Here is a 22,728-nt window from a genome sequence, read left to right as displayed (position 1 = left end):
TGTGGCCATGTGTGTAATATGAAGGCAGGATGGGGAGAGAAAAATAGGCATGATTAGATGGGTATTGTTCTATTAGATCTCTGCCTGCTTGCTGTTGTGTCTCAGCATTTGAAGATGAAACATATTCATTTAGCTCCCAGGATGAATGGTTTTAATAAGGGGAGCAAGATGAGGTGGGGTAGTCCTGATGACTTCAGAGACCCATCAGCTCTCCCCCTAAGGCCATTTCAGTGATGACATGGGCCACACGACCATTAATGCCGCAATCAGGACAAGTTTTCCGTGTCCCTGCGAATCCTTCAGCTGGGAAGAGCGTGTTTTGGAGCCCAGGAGGAGATGTGTATCAGCAGTAATCAGATTGAGCCTGCAGGGAGGGCAGGCAGGGGGTTGAAGCAGGGGCTCCCGGTATGCAATTCCCGGGGGGGAAGGCAAGGAGGAGCAGGGATGCAGGCTGGCTGCCCCGTGGGGCGAATTGCCAGCCGGTGTCTGCTGGATTGCCACCTTCCTCACATCCCAGCACCCGGCTGATGCCATTCTGCATAGGGGCTGAGACCTTGCAGCTCTCATTAGTTATTTCTGCATCATCTGGTGCCTCTCTCTGTGATCCCACCCAGCCCCAACCACTTTGCTGCCATCCGCCTCCAGGCTGGCCGTGGCCTGCTTGAGCCCTAAATCATGATAATTCCCATTATTAGGAGCATCTCTGGGGGCAGGGGAAGGGACACGCTGCCGGTGTCCGCATGCCCTGGCCTTGCCGGTTTGGAGCCGGGGGTGCGCAGGGGGGAAGCGTGCTCCGGCGAGCGAGACGGGGAAGCCAGCCGGCGCTCCGGCTGTCAGCTCCGCTCAGCCCGGCTGTCAGGCGCGGGGATGCGGAGGGCCTCATTGCTTTAATTGACACCTTCCCCTCACATCCCACGCTCGGCCATCCCAGCCTCATCCTTCCTTTCATCTTCCTTCTCCTCCCTAGGAGGAAGCGGGGTGCTGTGCAGCCCTTCTCCTTGCCCCCGTGCCCCGGGAGCCAAGGCTGGGGGAGAAGTGGGGAGACCAAGGGCTGGACCAGGCTGGATTCACGAGTGCAGTCGGCATCCCTCACGTGACAATTTTGTGTGTGCTGATCTTCCTGAACATCGGAGCATCCCCTGTGGATTTCCTTGCCCCTGTCCTTTTCTGAGGCACTGCAGAAATGTCTTGTGGCAGCACTCCTGGGTAATTGCTGCCCATGGAAGGACCAAAACCTGAAGACCCATAGGATTTCTGGTCATGCCTTGCTGTTCCGGAGGCATCTCCGTGCGCTCGTCAGCGAGAAGGAGCGAGGGCTGGTTGCTCTGCGGAGCATGTACTGGCTGTGCTGCAAGGCCTTATGAAGCCCAAAGGAGAGGGTGAAAGGTGGGGGCCAGAGGAGCTGGTAGGATGGCTTCATCTTCCCCAGTCATCTCTGACGCAAATCATGCCCGGTGCGTCAGTGTCCTGCTGAAAGCCAAGAGAGTCTGCCGCTTTCTGGGCCAGGAGGGGGGACGGATGGCCATGGGGTGCTGGTGGTATGGGGCTGGTGCCCCTTTCCTGGAGGGGACAGTAAAGGCATCTTTTCTGTCTTCCAAATGAATGGGAAGCAGCAGAGTTCAGGTTTCTTGTCCCATCAGGAGCTGCAGGCACAGGCTGTGACTCTGCTTGAGCAGGACCAAGGCTTCCTCTAGAAGGTTGCTTTTTAGGGTGAAGGACCTGTTTGGAAAATCCCATCTCAGGAGCTCCAGGTACAATGGGTGCATTTACCTCGGGGGAAACTGAGGCACACAGCATCCAGAGCTGGTGCTCAGACCAGCTGTGATGACAGCCACCACTGGCTGGCATGTGGCAGTGACTCCTGTCCCATCCTCTCCCACAACCCAACCTTGGCTGCTCCATCCAGCACCCCACAGTTTGCTCACCCCAGCTAGCAGACAGGCTCCATAGTTGGTCCTTCCCTTGGATGGAGGTCTCAGAAAGCTTTGCTGTGACAATGGCTGGTCCTGCAAGGACCAACACCCCCTCTGTGCCTGTTGTGAGCATGCCATGCAAATAAAAACTAGCTGCTCCCCCCCCTTCCCCTGGCTTGCCTTGTCAGGGGTCTCATGAACCAAGTCACCTCCAACGTTCAGCCCAGGCGGCCAGCACAGGCAACGGGGAGAGATCTCCCATGGACTGTGCCGTCTTTGCTCTCTATTTATTTTAAAGTTGGGAGCCCTTTGATGTCTGCCTTTGCAGCTCGTATTCTGCCAGGAGGCTCAGAGCAGCCTGTGTAATTAGCCCAGAAAAATGCCGCTTTCATGTGGGTCGGGGGACCCAAGCAGAGAAGAGATTTCCGAGGGCTTTGTTCTGCTGTGGAGAAATGTTGTTTGGGGTTTGGTGGGTTTTGACAGAGCTCTTCTCGCCCTTCCCTTTTTCTCCTACTGTGGGGTGGAGCTTGGGGGTTTTGGCAGGGAAAGCACACGTGGCAAGCTGCTGCTCTATGGGAGACGAGCCGTTCAGTGCTGGGCTGGGGTTTCGGGTACGTGCAGAAGCGTCTTGCGCTTGAGCAAGGGATCAGCCAGAGCCACGCTCCAACTGGCCCAGGGGAAGAGTCAAACAACCCAGATACTGCAAGATCACATCCCAGGGCTTCAATTTGCTTCCTTATTTGCCCTAAAAAGCATCCAAGGCAGGGTACTGCTTTCCCAAGCCCCGTTGGTCCCTGCCTGCAGGCATTGCTGTCTGCACAAGTGCACACCGAGGGCTGTAGAGCAGACTGATGCAGTCCCTCGCTGGTGGTGAGCCCGTGCTCTCGGTCAGCTCTCGAGCCAGTGATTGACGCGGGTGCATCATGGTCAAGGATGGCAGGTCCGTGTTTGCTGTGTGGCCGGGGTGGTGGAAGCCACCGCAGTTGTGCTGTGACTCTGGGCATCCTTTCTTGCACCAGGGGTTTGCAAAAGCACAGGGCCCTTTGGGTTGCCTTGGCATGACAGGTTGCAGTTTCAGCCTTGCCTTTTACCTGCCTTCCCCAATGCCTGTAAATCAGCGGCAGCAGGGCCGTGGCCCTGGGGGGCTTTTGCAGCAGGGTGGGTACAAGGTGCCGAGGTCCGTGACCCTGCCTGCACGGCGGTTACCCACGTCCCTGCCTGCGTGGTGGTTGCCTGCTGCTCCACTTGTCTCACTGGCACCTGACTGCAGCACGCTGCCTCTGCTCAGGGTGGTTCCTGTGATGCTGAGGCTTTCCAGTGAAGTGAGTTTCATTCCCAGTTGTTAGGGGGCACAGCCCAGGTGTCTTTTCTCCCCCTGCCTTTACCCGCTGCCCTCCAAGCACGTGGGATGTTTGCGAACAGGCCATTTGCTTTCCTCTAGCTTTTTGGCGCGACTAGGGCAATGCCGACCTCACTGCACCACTGCGTCCACCAAGCCTTTTAGCTTCAGGCATCAACCTGGATGGTCCTGGATCAGCACAAGAAGCATCGTCCTGCAGCTGCTGCTGCCCTGGAGGTGCTTTTGCTCCTTTCCTGCCTTTTGCGGGGGGGCAGATGCATTGCTTTTAACATCTTTTCTGGGACCCATCCAGATCCTCCCAGTTGCAGTGGGACCAACAAAGAGGGGCCGGAGATGCTCTGGCAGGACCGGTAGAGATATCCTCCTGCCCTAGGAGGTGGATGCGTTGGCAAACTGGTTTTCAGGATCCTGGGGACTTGGCTTGGCAACATATCTGTGTCAAGGTGGTGGTGAGGGGGTGCTCTGATCTTCCCTGTGTGGCAGGATCTCCCCATCGTGAAAGCAGCAAGAGGCACAGAACACTTTGGAAACTGAGCAGTGAATGGGTTTTATTTTTTCCCCCATTTTTCTGCCCTGGGACTTAAAAAAAAAACCACAACAAGCAACCCCAACCCACCCAACAAACCCTAAGCCAACAGATAATTACATTTCTCCCCAGACAAGGGCCAATGCGCAGAGCTAGCTGCTGTGGACACGGGCAGAGGTCTTACTTTCTCCCTGTTATTTCTCACGTATCTCTTGCTTAAAGACCTTGTGCCATCTTCCTGCCTAGAAGGGAGCCGTGGGGTCTCCCTGGAGAGCCCCCTCTTCTTCCCCGGTCTGATTCCTTCAGCTTTCGCTTGGGGTTGAACGGATGCGATGGAGCCCCCCACACACGGGGCACAGGTCCCTGGTGCCTGCGTGTGCTGTGCGTGCATACGTATAGGGTGCAGGTTATATATGGGAGTATGGTATTTAGACCACCTTAACGAGCATACAGGAGAGCAGGGAAAATGGATCATTTATGGTTACGATCTGGCTACTGTCAAAATACGGTGTTATTTTGACGGTTGCTTTGTCTTTGCTCTCCGAGCAATATGAAGGTAGTTTCTTAGCAACAAAACTGTGTTCGCAAACAACACCAGTGAAAAACAACTCCCCAGAAGAAGAGGAGGTGGCCTCGAGAGCACCGCTCCCGTGTGTCCCCTGGCCACGCCGCATCTGTAAATTAGATGGAGAACGTCTTACCGGATGGCAGGCGCTTGCCGACGGTCGTGGTGCCATGCAAGCGCTGCCCCAGTCCCCCCTGGGGTGCGTTGCTTGGGATATGATCACTGTCCCTTTTGCAGATGGGTAAACTGAGGCAGCCTCGGGGGGGAAAGAGTGTCATGGAATGGCCTTTAGGTGACATGGGAGGGTTTGAGCTTCTGCTGAGTGATGCTTGCCACGTGGTGGCTGGCAGGCGCTGTCTCAGACCTCTCTTGGCCAAGGTCTTCTCCAGGGTCTCATCCCTGCATCTCAGATGGATCCCAGAAGGAGGGTGGGAGGGAGCTGCCTGCAAACGATTTTGGCAAGGGTTCTCCCATGCAATTTGGAGTGTCTCTCCTTTGAAGGCGGCGCTGGGCCTGGTGTCTGTGCTGACGTTGGAGTCCATGAGAGCAAGCGGTTCCTCCAGCCAAGTATCTGCCAGGCTGTGTCGGGAGAACTTTTATCATTTCTGTCACAGACATCACAACTCGCTTGTCTTACCATACATCTTCCTAAATGTGACAGAATATTCAGCTGTTATTAATTGAATACTCTCTAATTTAACTGCTTAGCAGGAGGGAGAGCGACTGGTTTGTCTCAGCACAGAGAGCTGCCGTCAGGCGCACAGGAAGTTTTGGGGTGTGGAGGGGTGATTTGGGGAGTGAAATGGGGCTTTTGGACTTGTTAGAATGGGGGGCCCTCCCCCCGCATGGGCCTGATCCTGATCCTGCAAGGGAAGGGCTCTAGCATCTGCTGTGGCTCCTGGTCCTGGAGCATGTGGCCAAGCCCAGGGTGGAGATGCTGAGGACATCGCTGCCTCTCCATCCCATCCTGGCACTACCTTTTGGGAATGGAGGGGAAGGGACACCCCAGGAGCGTGGCCAGGAGCTGGTGGTGCTCCCTAGGTGCCCAGGAGGGAAGGGTGGTTTGGACCAGGTTGTTTCAACCTCCATTCATGTGCCTGGAGGTGACACCTGCGGTGCGTAAATCCCTTCTTCTCTGCTGAGCTACTGGAAGCAAAGCTCAGCCCCTTCAGTGGGCTCCTTGCCTGAATCTCAATGCCCGTCGTGGCCTGGCCGTCCCCTTGGTCCCCAGCAGATCCCAGTTATGTCTCCTTGTCTTCCTCCTTCTCCTTAACATCCACCTCCAGGAGCTCCAGAGATGTCCCACGTGCAGACTGGTTGTTTTCGTAGGGTTGCTGAGAAGCTTGACTCCTTTGGAGCATGTGGAAGGCAGCCCTCCTCGCTCTCACCTGGGTGGCAGGCTGCTGGGGGACCGTCCTCTCCAGGCACCCCAGCCCCGTGCCCGCTTGCACACGCGTGTGCTCACGTCTCTCTGCCTCTCTCCCAGAAAGTTCAAACCCAGAGTCAAGTTTATTGTTTCTATCTCGTTTATTTTAAGTATAGTTTTACACTTTATTATATGCTGTGACATCTTAAATGGAGCCTGTCACTCTATCTTGACTACTGCTAGGGGCTACAGCCACTTACTGTGTCAGGCTTTTCGGCAGCCCTGATTAACGATATCAAAACGAATGGATCCCGGCACAGGCACAAGCGTGAAAATCAAGGGGTGATTTGCATATTCAAATTGTGCATGGCATCGAAAGTCTACGGCTCGTGCACGTATTGCACCGACACACCCCATGGATGCACATATGTGCTGCTGCACATCCCTGTGTACGGGACCTGTGCGTGTTGGTAAGGTTTGTGCATGCCTACGTCTATTTATTTAGTATCTTCAGCCAAAAGGAAAAAGCCTTGCCCTTTTTTCCCCGAGTTTTTTCATCTCCCCGGACAATATATCAATTAGGATAGCTAAATGGAATAATATTTTTTCTTCTCGTGAGCCTGTTGGGATATGTTGCAGAATTACCCATGCAAATGCTTTTTTTTCCTGAAAGTAACATTTTGTTAGGTTAATTCATGCACTGGAAAAACAAACTTTCTGTTCTTCCAGTCCAATCTCCACTTACAAGTCAGGTTTTTGTAACCCTGTCATTAAAATGCGAGGTAGCCTACAGTAATTTGAATATTTCATTCTGCCGGCTGCTAATGCACTCTGCATTACAGATGGTACTTGCTCCATCCTTCTGGACTGGGTTCAATTATAAATGAAAGTAGGGAGCTGAGATTTGTCTTTTTGTCTCTGCTTAGTTGGAATAACACAATAAAGCTTGATGGGTAGGAATTCCTCAAGCTGCCTCCTCTTTGCCTGCGACGTCTCCCGTGTAGCTTTCTCCTCTCTATAGCGGATCCCACTTGCCTTTCAAGTCGAGCCTGGAGTATTTGGGTTGGCAATGGCAGGGTTTCTCACAAGTCATTTTTGGCTCAGATGTATTGTATCCCCTTTTTGGAAGTGCTCAGTTCAGTCCTCTTCTTTCTCTCTGTTTATTTGCTGGCCTCTGCATCCCCTTCTGCATCCCAGGCCGGGAGCGGTGGTAGGAGAAACCTGCTTGGGCTGGGGAAGGATGGTGCTGCATGGCTTTTGTGATGGTGGGGACACTGCTGGGGTGGTGGGGACATCTTCCCCTCCCGGTGTGTCCCTTTCTAAACAGGGACAGGAACGACAACCAGGTCCTCAGCTGGAGAGGAGCGATGGGGATGCAGAGCAGCCCTCCTCCATCCCAGGATTGCTGCCGTGGGCTCTTCCCAAAGCCCCTGGGAATAACAGGGCCCCTGGAGATCCAAAGAAAACATTTACCTCTGCTTTGTGATTAAGAAAAAGGGGGGTCGCAAACCTATAGCCCAGCTGCACGGGGCCTCTATATTACATACAGATGCCTTTTGCGAGCTCCTTCCCCGTCACCGGCCGGTAAAAGCAATATTGCCGAGGGAGTCAGAGGAGGTGAGGGCAGGGCTTTCAATTTGGTTTTACATTTACAAGGACCAGATGGCCTCGCTGGAGATGATCTTTGATCTGGGACGCAGCCGGAGTCGGGCAAAGAATTTTTTTTTTGCTCCCTTTTTAATCTTCTCTCTGTTTATGGCAGGGGCCTCTCTCGAAGGAGCAGGGGGGAGCTGTGTGTCCGTCTGTCTGGCCAGTGCGCTGTGGGGCTGGGTGTCAGCACCCCTCTGCCTGAGGGTGCTGCCAAACCATGCAGATGGGTGAGCTTGGTGGTAAAGCCCCGAGCAGGGTTGTCTGGGGTAGAAGGTAGAGCCGGATCCTGTTACACCACCGCCCCGCAGCACAGAAATCTGCCTCAACAACCTCTTGCATGGAATATAATTAAACACACACAGGCACTTCGGAACAGAAATGCCACTAATTGATCCTTTTTAATTATTTTTCCCATTTTCTCTGGTGTCTCGCACCTTTCCAGCAGCGCAGAGGTGCAGGGGCTCTCTCCTCCCCCCCTTGCCTGCCAGTTTTGGGTTTCTTTCTTACCCCCACATGTTTTGAATGGAGCGGGAGCGAAGGCAGCCGATCCTATTTCACAAGCGCTTGGACTCTTGCAGCACTCTCCCTCCTGTCCAAACAGATCGTTTACAGAAGGGGCCTCTATTTAAAGAAGGAACTGAACGTTCGGAGCTGTTTTCTGGCCTTAAAATGCTGCCGACCGGCTGTTGCCTTTCAAAGAGTCGGGCTTTGTCTGGCGCGCTCGAGGACCAGGTTTGACGCCAGGCTCAGCAGGTCGGCATGGTGGCGCGAGGGATTGAGCATCGTGCGAAAAATGTGCTCCTTTATTTGCCCGAAATCATTGAATCCCAGCAAAGTTGGGTTCAAAATAGCATGTCTTAGCCATGGGAGCTTGATGGACTGTCTAGGCTTGGGCAAACTGAGCTTTCTGTGGTGCTGTGAGTGGACCAAGCTTGGAAATGAAGCAAATGGAAGAGGAGCATTCAGGTAGGCTTTGATGTGACCTGTGTATAGCATAGAGAGAAAGACCTTGTGTGTGAGGGAAGTCTGCAAGGAGTTAGAGAAACATTTAGTCCTGGAGAGCTGTGGTACTTCAGACACACACAGGGGTGACATCCATATGGGCTCCAGGGAGGCTGGCTCTGGTCCTGTCATCTAGGTGACATCTATAACATTGTGAAGTGGCCTGATACTGTCCCAGTACAGGCCACTAACAAGAGTAGGTGCCTGAAGTTGTCCAGTGGCTGGTGTGTTGCATCTAAATGGTGGCTACACTACAGGAGTTGGGGTGGGATTTCCAATACCTTTGGTTGCTATTTGTGCTTTGGACTTGACATATCCTCATAGGCATATAACTTACTTTCATGGAGAGGGCTTTGAATTGCCTGGTACCGTGGCTGGTGGAGAGGTGGACATGGGGAGGGATGGTTTCTAATGCATCTGGAATGGGAGAGCCTGTCTCTCAGGGAAGAGCAGCGTCCAGCCTCCACGAGGCAGAGACCCTGGGCCATGGCTGACCTCAGAGAACATGATCACTGATGGTAGGAACTTCTAATCTGCTCGTACTCGGCACTGGCTGCAACCTCCCCTTTGCCAGGGCAGTAGGTTTCCTACTGCAAAACCCATCCCTGAGGTTTCACCCTGGGTGGACAGTCCTTGCTTAATAGTTGCTTAAGCAAGTTGCTTAATTCCTTCTCTTTTGCTTCCCTCTTGTCTGCGTGCACCAAAAAAAGGATATACTGTTCCTGCAGCCACCTTCTCCAAGCACCGAGGAATGAGGCTGCCTTCAAGTAAGCAAAAGAGTGACAAGGGCAATGTTCAGCTCGTGGGTTGCATCAGAAGGTTGCTGCTAGAAATGGGAATGTGGTTCTGGGCAGAGAGCATGCCAGTAAGCAGGAGGCAGGGAGGTCCCTTGGCAGTGGAGGGAGAGGACATGGCCCTGGTGTGCTCTGCAGTGGGAGGCTGTTACATGTCTGTCCCCAGCTTTTGGTAAGGATGTCTGTCGTGGTTCTGCACTGCCTGCTTTGTGAGAGAGAAAGGGAGGGAAAAAACGGTGTATTTCCTGCCTTGGCTCAGCTCTGAGACATGGAAGATCTTTCCTATATTGCACAAAATCTCGAATCTAGCCCATGGCAAGGCCATCAACTTGGCAACAGAGTGGCAGTGCTCTCGACCATGTGATGGGCAGCAGGTACCTTCAAATTATTTAGCAAACCTGAGACTTGAGTGGGACATTGCCACCTAACGAGCTCCAAGCTAGCTTTCCTTGGATGGAGTCTAACAGGTCATCTTTTTTGAAGGATGGCAGGAGAAGGGAATCTGAAATGCAGCTTTTCAGCTTGGGCTCTTGCCAGTCTTTTCACCTATGACTTTCTTGCCCCGGCCGCTTTGTGCATTGAGCAGCAGTTTGCAGGCACTGCGTGTCCAGGGGAGATGACCTTTCCGAGAGGGGAGCAGGCTGGAAAGGCAGCTTCCTTCTGGGGGAAAACCTCTCTTTGTTTGTTCTCAGGTTTCAGGGCTTGGCCTGGGGCGGTCGAAACGGGACCCTTGTCCTCAGAGGGGCTCTGGAGGCCCCGGCTTCTCATTAGCAGATTCAGCTCATTCAAAGGACCCATTTCTTTTCAGCAAGAAGAATTCATATGCAAAGCACCGAGCAGATCCCAGCCCAACTGGCGTTCAGAGGGGGGGGGGTCGGTTTATGGCTGGACCTGTCCTGGGAGCAATCCCGTCTTTTGTTTGCTGATTTGTTCCTGCAGGGCTTAGGGAGCCCCACGTCCACTCCATGCTCCCGGCTGGGACGTGTCTCCAGGCGTGACCAAGGCCATGTCCGAGCCATCTCCTGGGGTGGGGACAACGGCTTACTCTGTCCCTCAGTGACAATTTGCTCTCTTGGTGCTGCAGAGGGGACTCTGGTCCATCACCCAAACTCCACCAGAAGGTGAGGTCCTGGCACAGCAGGTGCTGCCCTTGGAGGGACTGAGGCAGAGCCCTGTGTTTAACCGCCTGTTCATCTCATCGCAATAGCAAAATCTGATTCTTTTGCCCCATATCACAATCCAGGGTTGGAAAAAATCCCAAATGCACTCCAAGAGGTGTGAGAAGGGGGGCACATGTGCATGTTTGTGTTATCCTCCTCCCCTCTGCTGCCTGTAATGCCAATTTACCATTCCAGCCACCGGCTTTTCTCCGTGGTAAATGCTGTTCTCCTGAGCCAGGCCAGCCTCTGGTCAATTAGCTGAGTTACATCTTCCGCTCAAATCTGGCCCAGCAGCAGAGCAGTGCTGAATCTCACCCTGCTTTCCTTTATCTCCTGCGGCCGCTGCTCCGAGCAGCTGGAAGTTGGTCCTGGTCCCCATCTCCTGCCCACGGCAGGAGCTGGGGTGAGATGGAGGAGGGTGAGATGGAGGAGGCTGGGTGGCCGCAGACAATCTCTCCCTTACAGCGTGGTCGGTGCAGCTGGAGAATTTGAGACATGCTGGGTTTGTCTATGCAGATAAGGGATTGATTACGGTTCACAGCTGTAACTGGAGCCTGCTAATCCTGCCCTGCTTAGGAAAGGGAAAACTGCTTTGCGAGATAAACCGAGTGCGGGATTGCTCCAGCGCGCTTCAGCATCGCTCCTCGACATCAGCCTGCTTTGCGGCCAGACCATGAGCCTGGCCTGGGGATGTGTGGGGTGCTCAGAGGGATGGGGAGGGGACCTGTGTGTGGCCAAACTTTATCTGTGCTCTTCCAAGGGAAGAGTGCCAGTAAGACAGGCTTGACCCCTGCTCTGAGGTGATGGGTTGTTTTGCAGAGTGTTATTGGGGGAGGTGAAGTTCATTTGCTTAATTAGGTAGATTTGTGGTGGATTGCTGCTCGTGAGACGTGCAAAGGTGGGCTTGAAGCTGGTGTAATTGGGAGGTGGCTTGTCCACTGGTGGGGCAGTTGGCTTTTGTTGGCTTGTTGATAATGTTTACAAGCACTTCCAGCCTGCTTTCTGCTGCCAAACTGCCTCTGTTCAGTGGTTCTGCTTATGGTGCAAGAGATTCAATCAGCTCTGGCATCTGAGTGCTACCTGCCCCCAAATTTCAGATGTGAAAATTACAGCTGGGAGTTTCACTGCTGAAGCCGATGGGAGTTGACCACCAGCCTGCAGTGAAGCATCCATGAGTAGATACAGCTTGTGGTGTCAGGACTGTAAAGAGAAAAATAGAAAATATTTAAATTTGATCCGCAATGCTTCATTCAACCATAGCATAGCAATAACTGGGCATGTGGGGACAGGGTCAAAAGTTTCCGTACCCAGCTTGGTTGCTAGCCATGAGCTAAATCAGTCGGCAGGATCAGGATGCAGGGAAGGACTGGAAAGACAAGCTCATCTGTGTTCATTCAGCTTCCCAGGGAGTCACATTTCTTGGGGAAATCTGGTTTTCAGTAATCACTGCAACATTGTGCCTTATTTTTGTGGCTATTTTAGATCATTTTCCGGGGGGGGGGGGGGGGTGGGGAGATTTTTTTTTCCCACCCCAATGTGTTAGTGATAATTTTCCAGACCTTTTGATCATTTTGCTGCCAGATCCTCGCTCGCTATGGCAACCCATTTAGCATTTGGGATGGGGTTAGGAGAAAACTGGTGCAGACTCTTTGCCAGCGCTATGAAATAACGTCTCTCTTCTGCAGCTTCTGTGGCACATGCAAGCTGCATCCTCCTGAAGTGATGGAGAGCTGCTGCTGGGAGCTGAGAAACTTTTTGGCATGTGATAAATTCCCTTCTCCCATTTCCCACACCCCAGAATTATGGTTTGAGGGCAATTCAGACTTTTTTTTTAATTTGGGTTGGGTTCAGTAAATAATTTGTACTCTTCCACACCAGAATGATGGGAAGTTACTGTTTTTTAAAGCAGTTTGGCTGTTCTGAAATTGACCCAAATTTTTATTAAAAAAAAGAGGGAGGGGGGAAATGATAACATGAAATGGGAGGAGAAGATTTCATTTTTGATTCAGGAAACATTTTGATTGATCTGCATTTGGGTTGTGATGCAAGTTCCCAAAACTGGTGGTGGGTAGGAGGGTACTGGGGGAAGTGCCACTGCCCTGAGCACCTGATGCTTCTGCTGTTGGTGATGGCCTTGGCTGGGTCCCCAGTAGGGCTTGTTGGCCACAGCTGGAGTTGGCCTCTGGGGCTAGATGGACCATTACTCTGAACTGATGTGAATTGCTCCCATCTCTGTGGGAGTACGTATCTTATCACAATTTTGTGTGCTTTATGGACTGAAGGAACACTTCTCCACCTTTAAAAGCATCTCTCACAAAATAGTTTAAGTGCTTTGTTTCCAGACAGGCCCGATGGACACTCCCATGTTGGGAGAGGAGGTGGGTTTGCAAAGGTCCAGGGTGGCTTTGCGGTGTTTATGGGTACAAGTCTCTCTCTCTCAATTTGTTGCTGGGGTTTTTGGTTTGTTTTATGGCTTTAGACTGAAAATTGGTGACAGAAACGGCCCATCAGTTTCACAATGTTCCTCCTTTTTCTGGGAAATAAATAAATAAGTAGATGCACAAAAAGCCATTTTGCCAGCTGAAATTTTCCATGCCTCATCTCACGGCAGCCTGTTTTGGAAAATCTGAGCAAAAATCTGTTCATCCATTTGTAAGTTTTGGAAAGGTTGGAGTGAGGAGGGGAACTTCTATGTCAGTTGTAAGAAAAAAAGATCCAGTATCTCTGAATTCCTGCTTCCTGGAAGGGTGTGTGTTGGTGTATTTGGAAATTCCAGCTTCCGTTTATGTTGGAAATAGGTATTTGTGTTTTGATGTTGATTTTGCTCAGTGGCTTTATGTAAACATGGTGAATATATCCAAGCAATGTTTAAAACTCCCTGTGATTACTTAACATTGAAGTGCTCCACCTTGGTTACCGAGATTGTTGATACCCATTTAAGGTGGACACCATATGCTTTGCCAAGAAGACATTTACGTTGCTGTCTGTCACATGGACCCTTGAACTGGCAGTGTGAAGACCCAGCTGGAGGTGCTTTAGTATCCTCCCCAAAGCTCTGAGAGTTTATTTATTCCTTCTAAGCATAGGATCTTGAAGGTGACTTTGTGTTTAAAGACAAGATCCAAGACACTGGATTTTCCTTTGTGTCTGGAGTTTGCTGTTGCAGAAGAAAGTAGGCTGCAAATATACTTGCATAGGAAAAGAACCCAGGAGTTTAGGTAGGTGCATGGGATCTGGGGTCTCTTCTGCACAAAGAAAGTTTGGGAAGAGCAGTTCAAGCCCATGACATCATGGATCAGCCAAGGAAGCAAACCCGCTCTCCTGACTTTGTTGTGACTACACGTATGAGTACAAGGAGGATGCAGACAGCCGCAAGCTACTTAATGTGTAACTGTCCTCAAATATGAGGCAGATGGGAATGTTTTTGTACCAAGTTTAGTGCTGTTGATCTTCAGCGTTCACAAACGTAGACTCAGGCTCAGGGAATATTGAGATCAGCTTAAAGTAAGGTGATTAGTTGCAGGTTTTGTTAGCAGGGGCATTTGCTGGCATCGCAGCTGTCCCTCTGTTTGCTGGCTGTTGGTTTAGACTTGGAGGTGTAAAAACACATGTTTAAAGAAAACCAGTGAGCTTGCGTGACTCCTGAAGCTGGCTCTCCATGAGCCCAAGCAAATATTGCAGATGGTTAAATCTCAAAAGGTCGGAAGAGGACCAAAGTTCAATGTGTGTTTCAAAGCCTGGCTGTGCGCCCCATGGGTGTGTGCAGGAGTTTTGGGGTTCCTGGGGAGGAGCTGCCATGCCTTCCTTGTCCATACCACCCCACAGGGGCACCCACCGGTCCAGGAAAGTATTTGGATTAGACCTTGTTCATCTGATGCACGGGTGAGGCGTCCATGCTTTGGTGGCAGATGAGTGCCTCGGTGGGGAAGGAGGCATCTCGCCTTGCTTGTGGCTGTGCGAGAGGACAGCAAGAACAGCCAGCAGTGCTCCACCAGTGGCCCTGCCACACCGGGCATCTCTGGTTTCCCCATGGGAAAGTCACACCAAAGGCCATCTCACAGCCTGGCGGCAGATTTGTCCACCTCTCTTGAAACTCTGTTGTTGGGTGGGTTGTTCCCCCCCTCAGTACATCTTAGGCACAGTAGAGGCAGGAAAGAAAACCCTTCTGAAAATCACAACCTAATTACTCCCATCTGCTCCGGCGCTGCTTCCCATTTCTGCCTGCCAGGATGCTTGTCTCCGATGCTAAGTAGCACATTATTTTCGATAAGTTGCAATCATTTACTTGAAATCTCCTTCTCCTTTAAAATGTCCCTCTGGAAAGGCAATTCAGCAAGTTGGGAATGGGCAGAAACAACCATGAGAAAACCCATCCAGAAGCAGCCCAGCTCGGGCGGGAGGGAGAGCACTCCTCACGTACTCATTAAAACCACACAGCAGGTTTCTTTTTAGGGTGGGTTTGTTTAAACATCCAGCTGCTGGGACCAGTCCTTGGCTGGTGGTGTCAGCAAATGGAGCTGTAGAGGAACTGCCAGTTCATATAGTTGGAGGGGATCTTAACCAGGCAGTCACAGCAAATTTTATGGGGCTGTGCTTTTGGCTGCTGAAGTCAGCAGAGAGTTGAGGAACCAACAGCCATGCCGGCTCTGGGGGACCTTTTCTTTCATCATCGCAGCCTGGGTTGGCTTCATGTTGTTCGCTGTGTCGTCTTCTTCCAAGATGTCCCTACTGCATCCCTGAAGAGGCTGTTCCCACTGCTCCGCCTTGCCTTAGCCTCCTCTGGTGTCTTCTGCTTGGTCTTTGGCTTCCATCCCAGAAGTCCTGGCTGGCACCTAACTGGGGATGAGCACACACACATGCAGCAGCACCCAAGGGGAGACAAGAGGATGAGAAACGGTGGGGAATGCCGTACCACCGCAGCCCACATCCCCTTGTGAATGGATATATCCCATGCTGGGAGTCTGGCCGGGACAGGCCCCTTCTTCCCATGTCTCCTCAGCTTGACGACGCTGACCACAGTAGGATAAATTGCCCTTTCCAGAAGAAAGGTAGAGCTTGGAGGTTTGAACATCCTTTTCTGTTGTCACTGCTGAGCCACAGTCTCCTGCTAAGCTGCTGCCATCACCCCCATCATGTTTGATTGCCTTCTGCCTGTGTTGCCCACACACCTCTGATCTGGAGCGTTTGGAAGGGGTGGAGAGCAAAGAGTTGCTAAGCTGAAGCATTTTGGAGTGGCCTCGGAGAAGAGGGGTGGCTGCGTGCTCAGCTCCTGTGCTGAGTTGACTCCTCAGGTCCCTTTGGAAGAATGCTCCCAGGAGAACGGAGCAAATAAGGGAGGGGCGGTTGTGGCATGGAGGACCAGGAGTAGCGTGGTACCCACCTGTGTGGATTTCTCAGGTGTCTTCACAGCCCCAGGCCATCTCCAGGGTGCAGTCCGTTTTGAAGGCATATGCCAGCACCATGTCTGGCAAGGGCTGTTTCTCCTGCCCCATGCCACCCACCTTGCCTGTATATCAGGCTGTGTGGCTGCCCCAGCACGTGGTGATACCAGGCACAGGTACCGTGGTGTGGGGACACAGACACGTGTGGGGTGCTGGCTGCCCATCTTGTGAGCATTTAGCTGGCTGCTCTGCAGGTGCTCCTCAGAGATGCCCAGCTTGGTGGGAAACACCTTGGAGCATCTGAAAGCTTTGGCGACTCGATGCAGTTTCCATCCTGCGTCCCTGAATCTCAGGGCAGGCAAGGAGCTGGGAAGCTATTTTCGGCTTTGTCTCCTCGCCTGATTCTCCGAGGCCAGTCCTGCCACCACCTCCCCATGTCCTGCACCACAGCCATGCCACTGAGCCACCCCAGGACTGGGACTTGGACGATGTCCTCTGCACACCATGGCTGTGATACCTTTCTCAAGAGGGAGAAGGAGCAAGCATGTGAGCTGGGAGCCATTTCCCAGCTGCTGGAATGGGTCTCCGTGACCCTGGTGGCGTCTGTGACCGGACCGCAGGCTGGTGGCTCGGCGGTCCCCAGCTGCTCCCGCTGCTGGCGTCGGTGACGGTGACCCTGCTACGGCCGTGCTCCTCAGTTCCCCTCTGCGGTCAGCCAGGCAGCGTTTCGCAGCAGTGCAAGTGGGGACAAGGTGCGTGGCTTGGCTTTGCTTTCAAAATACATCCGAATATATATATAAATATATATATATATATATTCACATGTGTGCATATATATATATTTATATTAAAAAATGCATTTTGAGGCAGTGGGGGACCTCGGCGAGGGCCGAGCACCCTCTAGCGGCATTTGCCACGGCTCCCGGGGCTGCCGAGCCAGCAGGAAAGCGGCCAAGGACAGAAAGTCTTGCATGAATTTTCCTCCCCCCGGCTGCCAGTCGCTATCTTTCTTTTTGTTCTTCTTTTTTTTTTTCCCTCTCTTTAATCAGGAGCAGCAAATGGCGGGTTCTGGGGATGCCAGGGCACGGGTGGGAGCACGCCTGCAGCCCCTCGGCTCCAGCTTGCTGCTGGACCGCCGAGGATCATTCTGCTTAATTTATTTTATTTTAATTTGGTGGGAAAGCCAGCAGCCGGGGGAGAGTGGGGGCCTTTCGCGATCGGCTACCCAGGCACTGCGGGTCAGGTGCTGCCTGTACCAGCTCACCCCGAGCCCCGCAGCTGGCAGAACGGGGGCCGCATCCCGTCACAGGGGCATTTTGGAGGGTCGGAGCCGACGAGGAGCACAGCATCTTGGCAGGAGGTGCATTGGAGCCAGGGAAAGTGCTGGGAAGATAAAAAAGGAGCTTTTAAACAATCATTTTGTCTTCTCCTCGGCTGAGCACAGCTTTCTAGGGATAAATAGGCAGCATCAGTTCTGCTTAGACACATTGGCCTTTCTATTTATTTACTCCCTAGCCTTATTCCAAGTGGGCAGCCAAGCCCAGGCCGTCTCTGCACAGTCCCCGGCCGGGTTCGGGTCTGTGCTGCGGGGACATGTGTCCGTCCATTGGATGCTCGGGATGCACACACCCAGCGGATGCTGGTCTGTGTGTGTTGCACGGTAATAAAGCTCAGGGGTTATACAGCGCTTTTCATCAGGAAGCAGCTCTCTAAACATAAACTAATTAATCACTCGTGCCTACCTGTCAGGTCGATGATTCCTGAGATTTTTAATCTGAAAATATTTCCCTTTTGAAATCCAGATGCACCTGTTTTGGCAACTCCTCTTTTGATTTGTTTATTTGGGGAGGGTTAATTTTTTTTTTTTTTTTTTTACCTGTGTTGCTTTCCATTTGTATATGGGCTTTTGATGTGCTTTAATTTAGTGATTTTTTTTTTGTCCTGGAAGAATAGGAATTTGATCTCTTTTTTTCATAGCAAGTTTGTGTCTCGCCCGTAGTCTGTCACCTCCCCACTTTTCTCTTTTTAAGGATTTTGGCTACCTTTACCTCTTATGTCAGTTTATGGACTGCAGACCCCAAACCATTTTCTTGATGAAATCTGACCTCTCCCCTCAGATTTATTCATCGGCGAAGCGTGTGGCTGGGTGCCGGCTGTGCCATGAGAAGCCTCCTGTGGTGGGGGGAGATGCCAGTCCTGTCTCCTCGGGGCTTGGCAACTGGCACCCGGCTCCAAATTTGGCACTATGCCCCCTTCGCTCCGTATAGAAACAATCCTGCCTAGCACGGGAATTATTTATTATTAGCTTATCTTAGTGACAAATTTACTGTTGTTGGGCTTTTTTCTATCTTTTCTTTCCCCGTGACCTTCCCACCTTTGTTGACAGTGAATGTTTTAATCACAAAAATGCCAATAAATGCTAGAGTCCTGAAAAGAATGATTTCAGTACAGTTTGAGGCTTTAAAAAAAGCTGGTTTTAGTGTTAGCCAAACCTCTCAAGAGGGTCTTTTACTTCCATTTTATACTGATAGTAGCTATATCTTTAACTTATTTCAGGGTGAGGAAGACCATACTTGGTGTTTGCCTGGGTTTTTTAGCTGCTCTGGTTTTACTTCTTATTGCCAACTGATTTTAGACTTTATTTTTTTTAAATTATGGGGAAAATCACGCTCTTGTTTGTGCTGCGGATTCAGGGGGTCAAATTCCTCTTGGGTGTAAGCGGGCACAGCTTTATTAAAATCCATGCAACATTACCCAGCTCTGGATGTGCACGAGTGTGTGCTCGGAGGGTGTGTGCGTGTGTGTGTGTGTGTTTACAAAGTGCTTTGAGCTCCTGTGCCAGATGAGATGGGGAAATATGATTCATTTCTCTTAGGAAAGGCCCTTTTTGTTCGCTTATCAAGGATTTATTTTACTTACTTTATTTTGCAGCTGCACACACCTGTGCGTGTGTGCATGTGGAAATCTCAGGTTACCTTCTGTGTTCAAACACAGATCATGGGGGGACACACGGGGAGCACGTAGGGCACTGCCATCCTTCAAACCTGGGACATCCTGAGCGGTCAGGATGTTCCCATGTGTTTTTTCCAGGAAAGCCCTCACAGGAGAAGGACTTTTATTCGAAGCAATAGTTGAGGCAGGGAGTACAAAGAAGGGAGGAAAATTCTCTCCTTGGAACCTCGCTTTGGGAGGATTAATTTGTTGTTGCTCCTTTTCTTAGCATAATTTAGACTTCACTGGAACAACTTGATTCTAAAAAAAGGGGCATTTTCCAAAGAATAAAATTTATTTCGTACATTTTTTTGCTTGTTTTTCCACTGCATGGCTAAACGCATGGCCTTGCAGGCCCTCTCCGTCTGTATTTAAAGATGGGGAAACTGAGGCACGGTCAGCCCTGGGCTCTGCGCATCTTCCTCTGCCATCTGGGGTCGATGGTTGGTGCAAACGGTGCAGGATCAGGCCGTAAAAGACATGTTAGGTGACATGAGAGGATGCCTGGGCGAGCTGAGGTCTGGGCTAGAGACTCCCAACTCCCCATCCCATGCCTGAGTAGGGTTATGGTCCCTATCATTTCTGGCAGGAAGAATGGGTACATTTATTGGTTTTTTGGTTGGTGTTGCTAGCAGTTTCGCTGCATATTTGAACACAAAGCATGGCTTTCTGGGTTACCTCTGCGGTGAGCTCTCTGCCAGTTCTGCCCTACTTCTTCCCTGTGGGAAGGAGGGGAAGAGGCAGGGAGGGGAGCAGGGAGCTGGAATGCCCTTGTCGCTGCTGCTGGGCTGGAGAGCCGAGGAGCTGCACTTGGTGACGAGCACTTGGAGCATCAGGATGCAGACTGCCTGTTGGGGTATTCTTGGGAAAGGAAGAAAAGCCCCATTGATGGGGACTGAACCCCGCCGGTCCAACCTGGGATGCGCATCCCCTTGCGGATGAGCGTCCCCTTCCCCGAGATAAGCCCTGGGCACGACTCAAGCTTTCCTCTCTTCTTTGTGTCTCCTGCAGTGCTGAGCATTCGGGGAGCGCAGGAAGAGGAGCCCACGGACCCCCAGCTGATGCGGTTAGACAACATGCTCCTGGCCGAGGGGGTAGCAGGCCCTGAAAAAGGAGGTGGCTCGGCCGCCGCTGCCGCCGCCGCTGCAGCATCAGGAGGAGCCGGCTCCGACAACTCGGTGGAGCACTCTGACTACAGAGCCAAACTCTCCCAGATCCGGCAGATCTACCACACAGAGCTGGAGAAGTACGAGCAGGTAACAGGCTCCTTCGCGGCGGAGAGCAGGGCTGCGCAGGGGTGGTGGTCATGGGATGGTGGGAGCAGGAACCGGAGCGGCTGGGAGAGCTGCTGTCCCGTGCAGGCACCATGGCATGGATGTGCACAGCCTGGATCGCTACTGACATCTATTGTTAGGAGCGTACGGGCAAATGCAAACTCTTGCTCGGTATTGGAATGAAAATGTGCTTTTTTAGGTTTGTGAGGGTTGGAGTTTTGCACTGGGATGTGGCACGAGAATAGGCTCAGCACGGCTTGCCCCTTTGGTTTTCGCTTTTCGCTGCTCTCCTAATGTCTTGCCAAAAATTTGCCCTATGAAGGGGGAGTCCTCTTCGAGGTGCTGGCCTTGGTGCACGCAGTTTTCCAAGCAAGGCTTGAATCAAAATCTTCCTTGAATATTTTTTCTGCTTGAAAAGTTCTTCTTCCATGAAAAAAAAGTGTCTTTTTTCTTGTGGAAAATGATTCTTCAAAAAAAGAAAAAGAAAAACTATTTGGGTCATGAATGCAGCTATTGGTAACACTGACAATTGCATGAAAAGCTTTGCAAGCCAACGCTCAAAACCGCTTTCTTTCAAACACTTCCAGATGTTTTGCAGACCTCTCTTCGCTGCTGCACAGCTTGCCCTTGTGATGAATGTGGTTTCTACCCAGAGGTTGTGGTTTATGGAGTGCAAGCAAGAAAGCATCCCTGCTTTTTGGGTGCAAGACGGGCTCCGCGGCCAGGGGCCAGGCAGGGTTTCAGGTCTCTGGTTTAATGCCGTCTCTGCCGGTACGACAGGGCTGTGAGCGGCTGCCGGTGCCAGGGTCTGTAGGGGCAAGCCAGCCCAGCCCCCATTTTACCCGGCTAACTGGGTGTGTGGTGGGGCTGGGGGATGTCTCACCCCTTCAGGTGCCACATTGGCCAAGCTGAGGCTGCTGGTTGGCATCTTTGGACCTACACCCGGGGGTGGTGTGGAGCTACTGTAGATGGGTGCCCCTGAGCTGGAGCTGGAGTCAGGGTGGCCAGGCATGGCTCTGGTGTTGGAGAAGCCAAGCATGGTCATGCCATGAAAGGCATTTTGGCAGAGCATTAGAGGAGGAGGGGGTAGCAGGGCCCAGGGAGCAGGCAGGGAGCAGGTTGGAAGGATGACCTTTGGTGGCTGTCCTCAGCCCTTGCTGTCATTCCCTCAAGGCACAGAGACCTGGTGGTGAAGCATGAGGGAGCCTCAGCCATCCCACGTGGGTAGGAGTGGAGAGCATGTCGGGGCTCATCTTTCAGCCCACAGGCTGAAGAGGGAGAGAGACCCCATGTCCTCTGCCACCCAAACCCAAGAAGAGACCCTTGGCACAACCAGGGACAGGCTTCAGGGAATGACCTTCTGCTCCTTCCCTACCTTGAGCAGGAGTTTTGTTTGCTTTTATGATTTTGTTTCTGCATCATTTTTGCTCCCCAAAGGGACACCCAGGTGAGAGAAGCCTTTCCCCCAGCCCCATGGGGTGAGATGGGCCACATCTTTCCTTCTCACAACCCACTGTCGGGGTTGATTTTGCCACCGAGTTGCTTTGCAAATGGCTGTGCCTGTCCACATCTCCAGTATCACCACCCACAGTCCTGCAAAACCAGGGTTCAGGGTTTCTTAGTCTCCATCCCCCTCTCTCCAGTCCAATTGTTGGTGGCTGGGGGAGCTCAGCGCCTGACTTCTCATGGCGTCTGGCTGCTGCTGTGACAGCACGGTGCTCGCTGGCAATTTTGCCTTTAATGCTCTTTATTTCACACCAAGAAGAGACGAGCTGAAATTGCTCGGGTCTGGGAGCAGAGAGGCACCCGGCTGAGAGCTTTTGTAGCCGGCGCTCACGCTGGGAGATGGGAACTGTCAGCTGAAGCTGGTGATGGGCGATTGGAGGGGCTCTGCTGGCCTCAGGGATGTCTCCTTGTTGGGTCTGAGCCATGGGTGAGGATTCAGCTTGGAAGCATGGGATGGGAGAGAGTAAGTCAAGCCCATGTCACCAGTCCACAAAATCAGTGTCTCTTTCCCCTGCTAGTCCCCTTTTCCCCATCAGGGGCTGGGAACTGGGGACGCTGTCCCGAGAGCAGCTGCCCATGTCCTGGGAGCACCAACGGCTTCTCGAACCGTCAGTGTCCGAGTGCTGCTCTCAACCTGTTTTTCGGGGCTTGGTTCTGGGAATCGGAGGATCCTGTTGTGCCCATAGGGTGCTCATGGGGATGGAGGAGAGGGCAATGAAGCGGCCTTTATGCGGCCTCAAAATCCTTCCCTTGTACCCCTGACTGCTCTCGCTGCTCTGTCCTCACAGCACAGCATGGGGACAGCAGGAGCAGCCAGACAGTGCCGTGCCAGCAGCAAACTAATTGGGATTATTACCTGCTTGCCTTTACTTGTCAGGACTCCTGCCTCACTCAGGGTTTAATTATTATCATTATTTACTTCTTACCTCATACACTAAGAGCACAGAGCAGGGCCGTGTCTCTCTGGGAGCTGCTCCTGTGAAGCACAAGGGGCTCTGCAGGACACATGGTGCTGGGGTCCAGCTGGGGCAGTGGGAGGAGGGACAGCGCATCAAAAGGTTCAGGGTCCTCCTCAGATACAGCTATAGCTCCTCCAGTCCCATCCAGAAAAACAGTGGCTGGGACTTCTTCATGCTTTACATGAGCCCTAGGGCTTCACCTGCCCCAGCTCCATCCATGATCCCTGAGAGCAAAGAAATTGGCTCCTGCCTCTCTCAACATGTTTGTTGGCAGTCACTCA

At 52.2% G+C, this 22,728-nt stretch overlaps 1 protein-coding gene across 8 annotated transcripts in view; it reads left to right on the top strand.

Moving 5' to 3' along the window:
* PBX1 (PBX homeobox 1) overlaps positions 1–22,728 on the top strand; it is a 134,600-nt gene that overhangs the window by 86,564 nt on the left and 25,308 nt on the right. For 7 of the 8 annotated variants that reach the window (XM_041127633.1, XM_041127636.1, XM_041127634.1 and 4 more), the window contains one exon: positions 19,720–19,964. In XM_041127633.1, the coding sequence (XP_040983567.1) occupies positions 19,720–19,964 (245 nt within the window). Of the gene's footprint in view, positions 1–16,112; positions 16,470–19,719; positions 19,965–22,728 lie in introns of those variants that run through there. The other variant, XM_030032501.2, reaches the window with a different exon arrangement.

Source organism: Aquila chrysaetos, chromosome 12, assembly GCF_900496995.4.
Source record: "Aquila chrysaetos chrysaetos chromosome 12, bAquChr1.4, whole genome shotgun sequence".
Classification (NCBI taxonomy): Eukaryota; Metazoa; Chordata; class Aves; order Accipitriformes; family Accipitridae; genus Aquila; species Aquila chrysaetos.
Note: the sequence above shows the minus strand (reverse complement) of the source record. Positions and strands in the feature narration are given on the sequence as shown.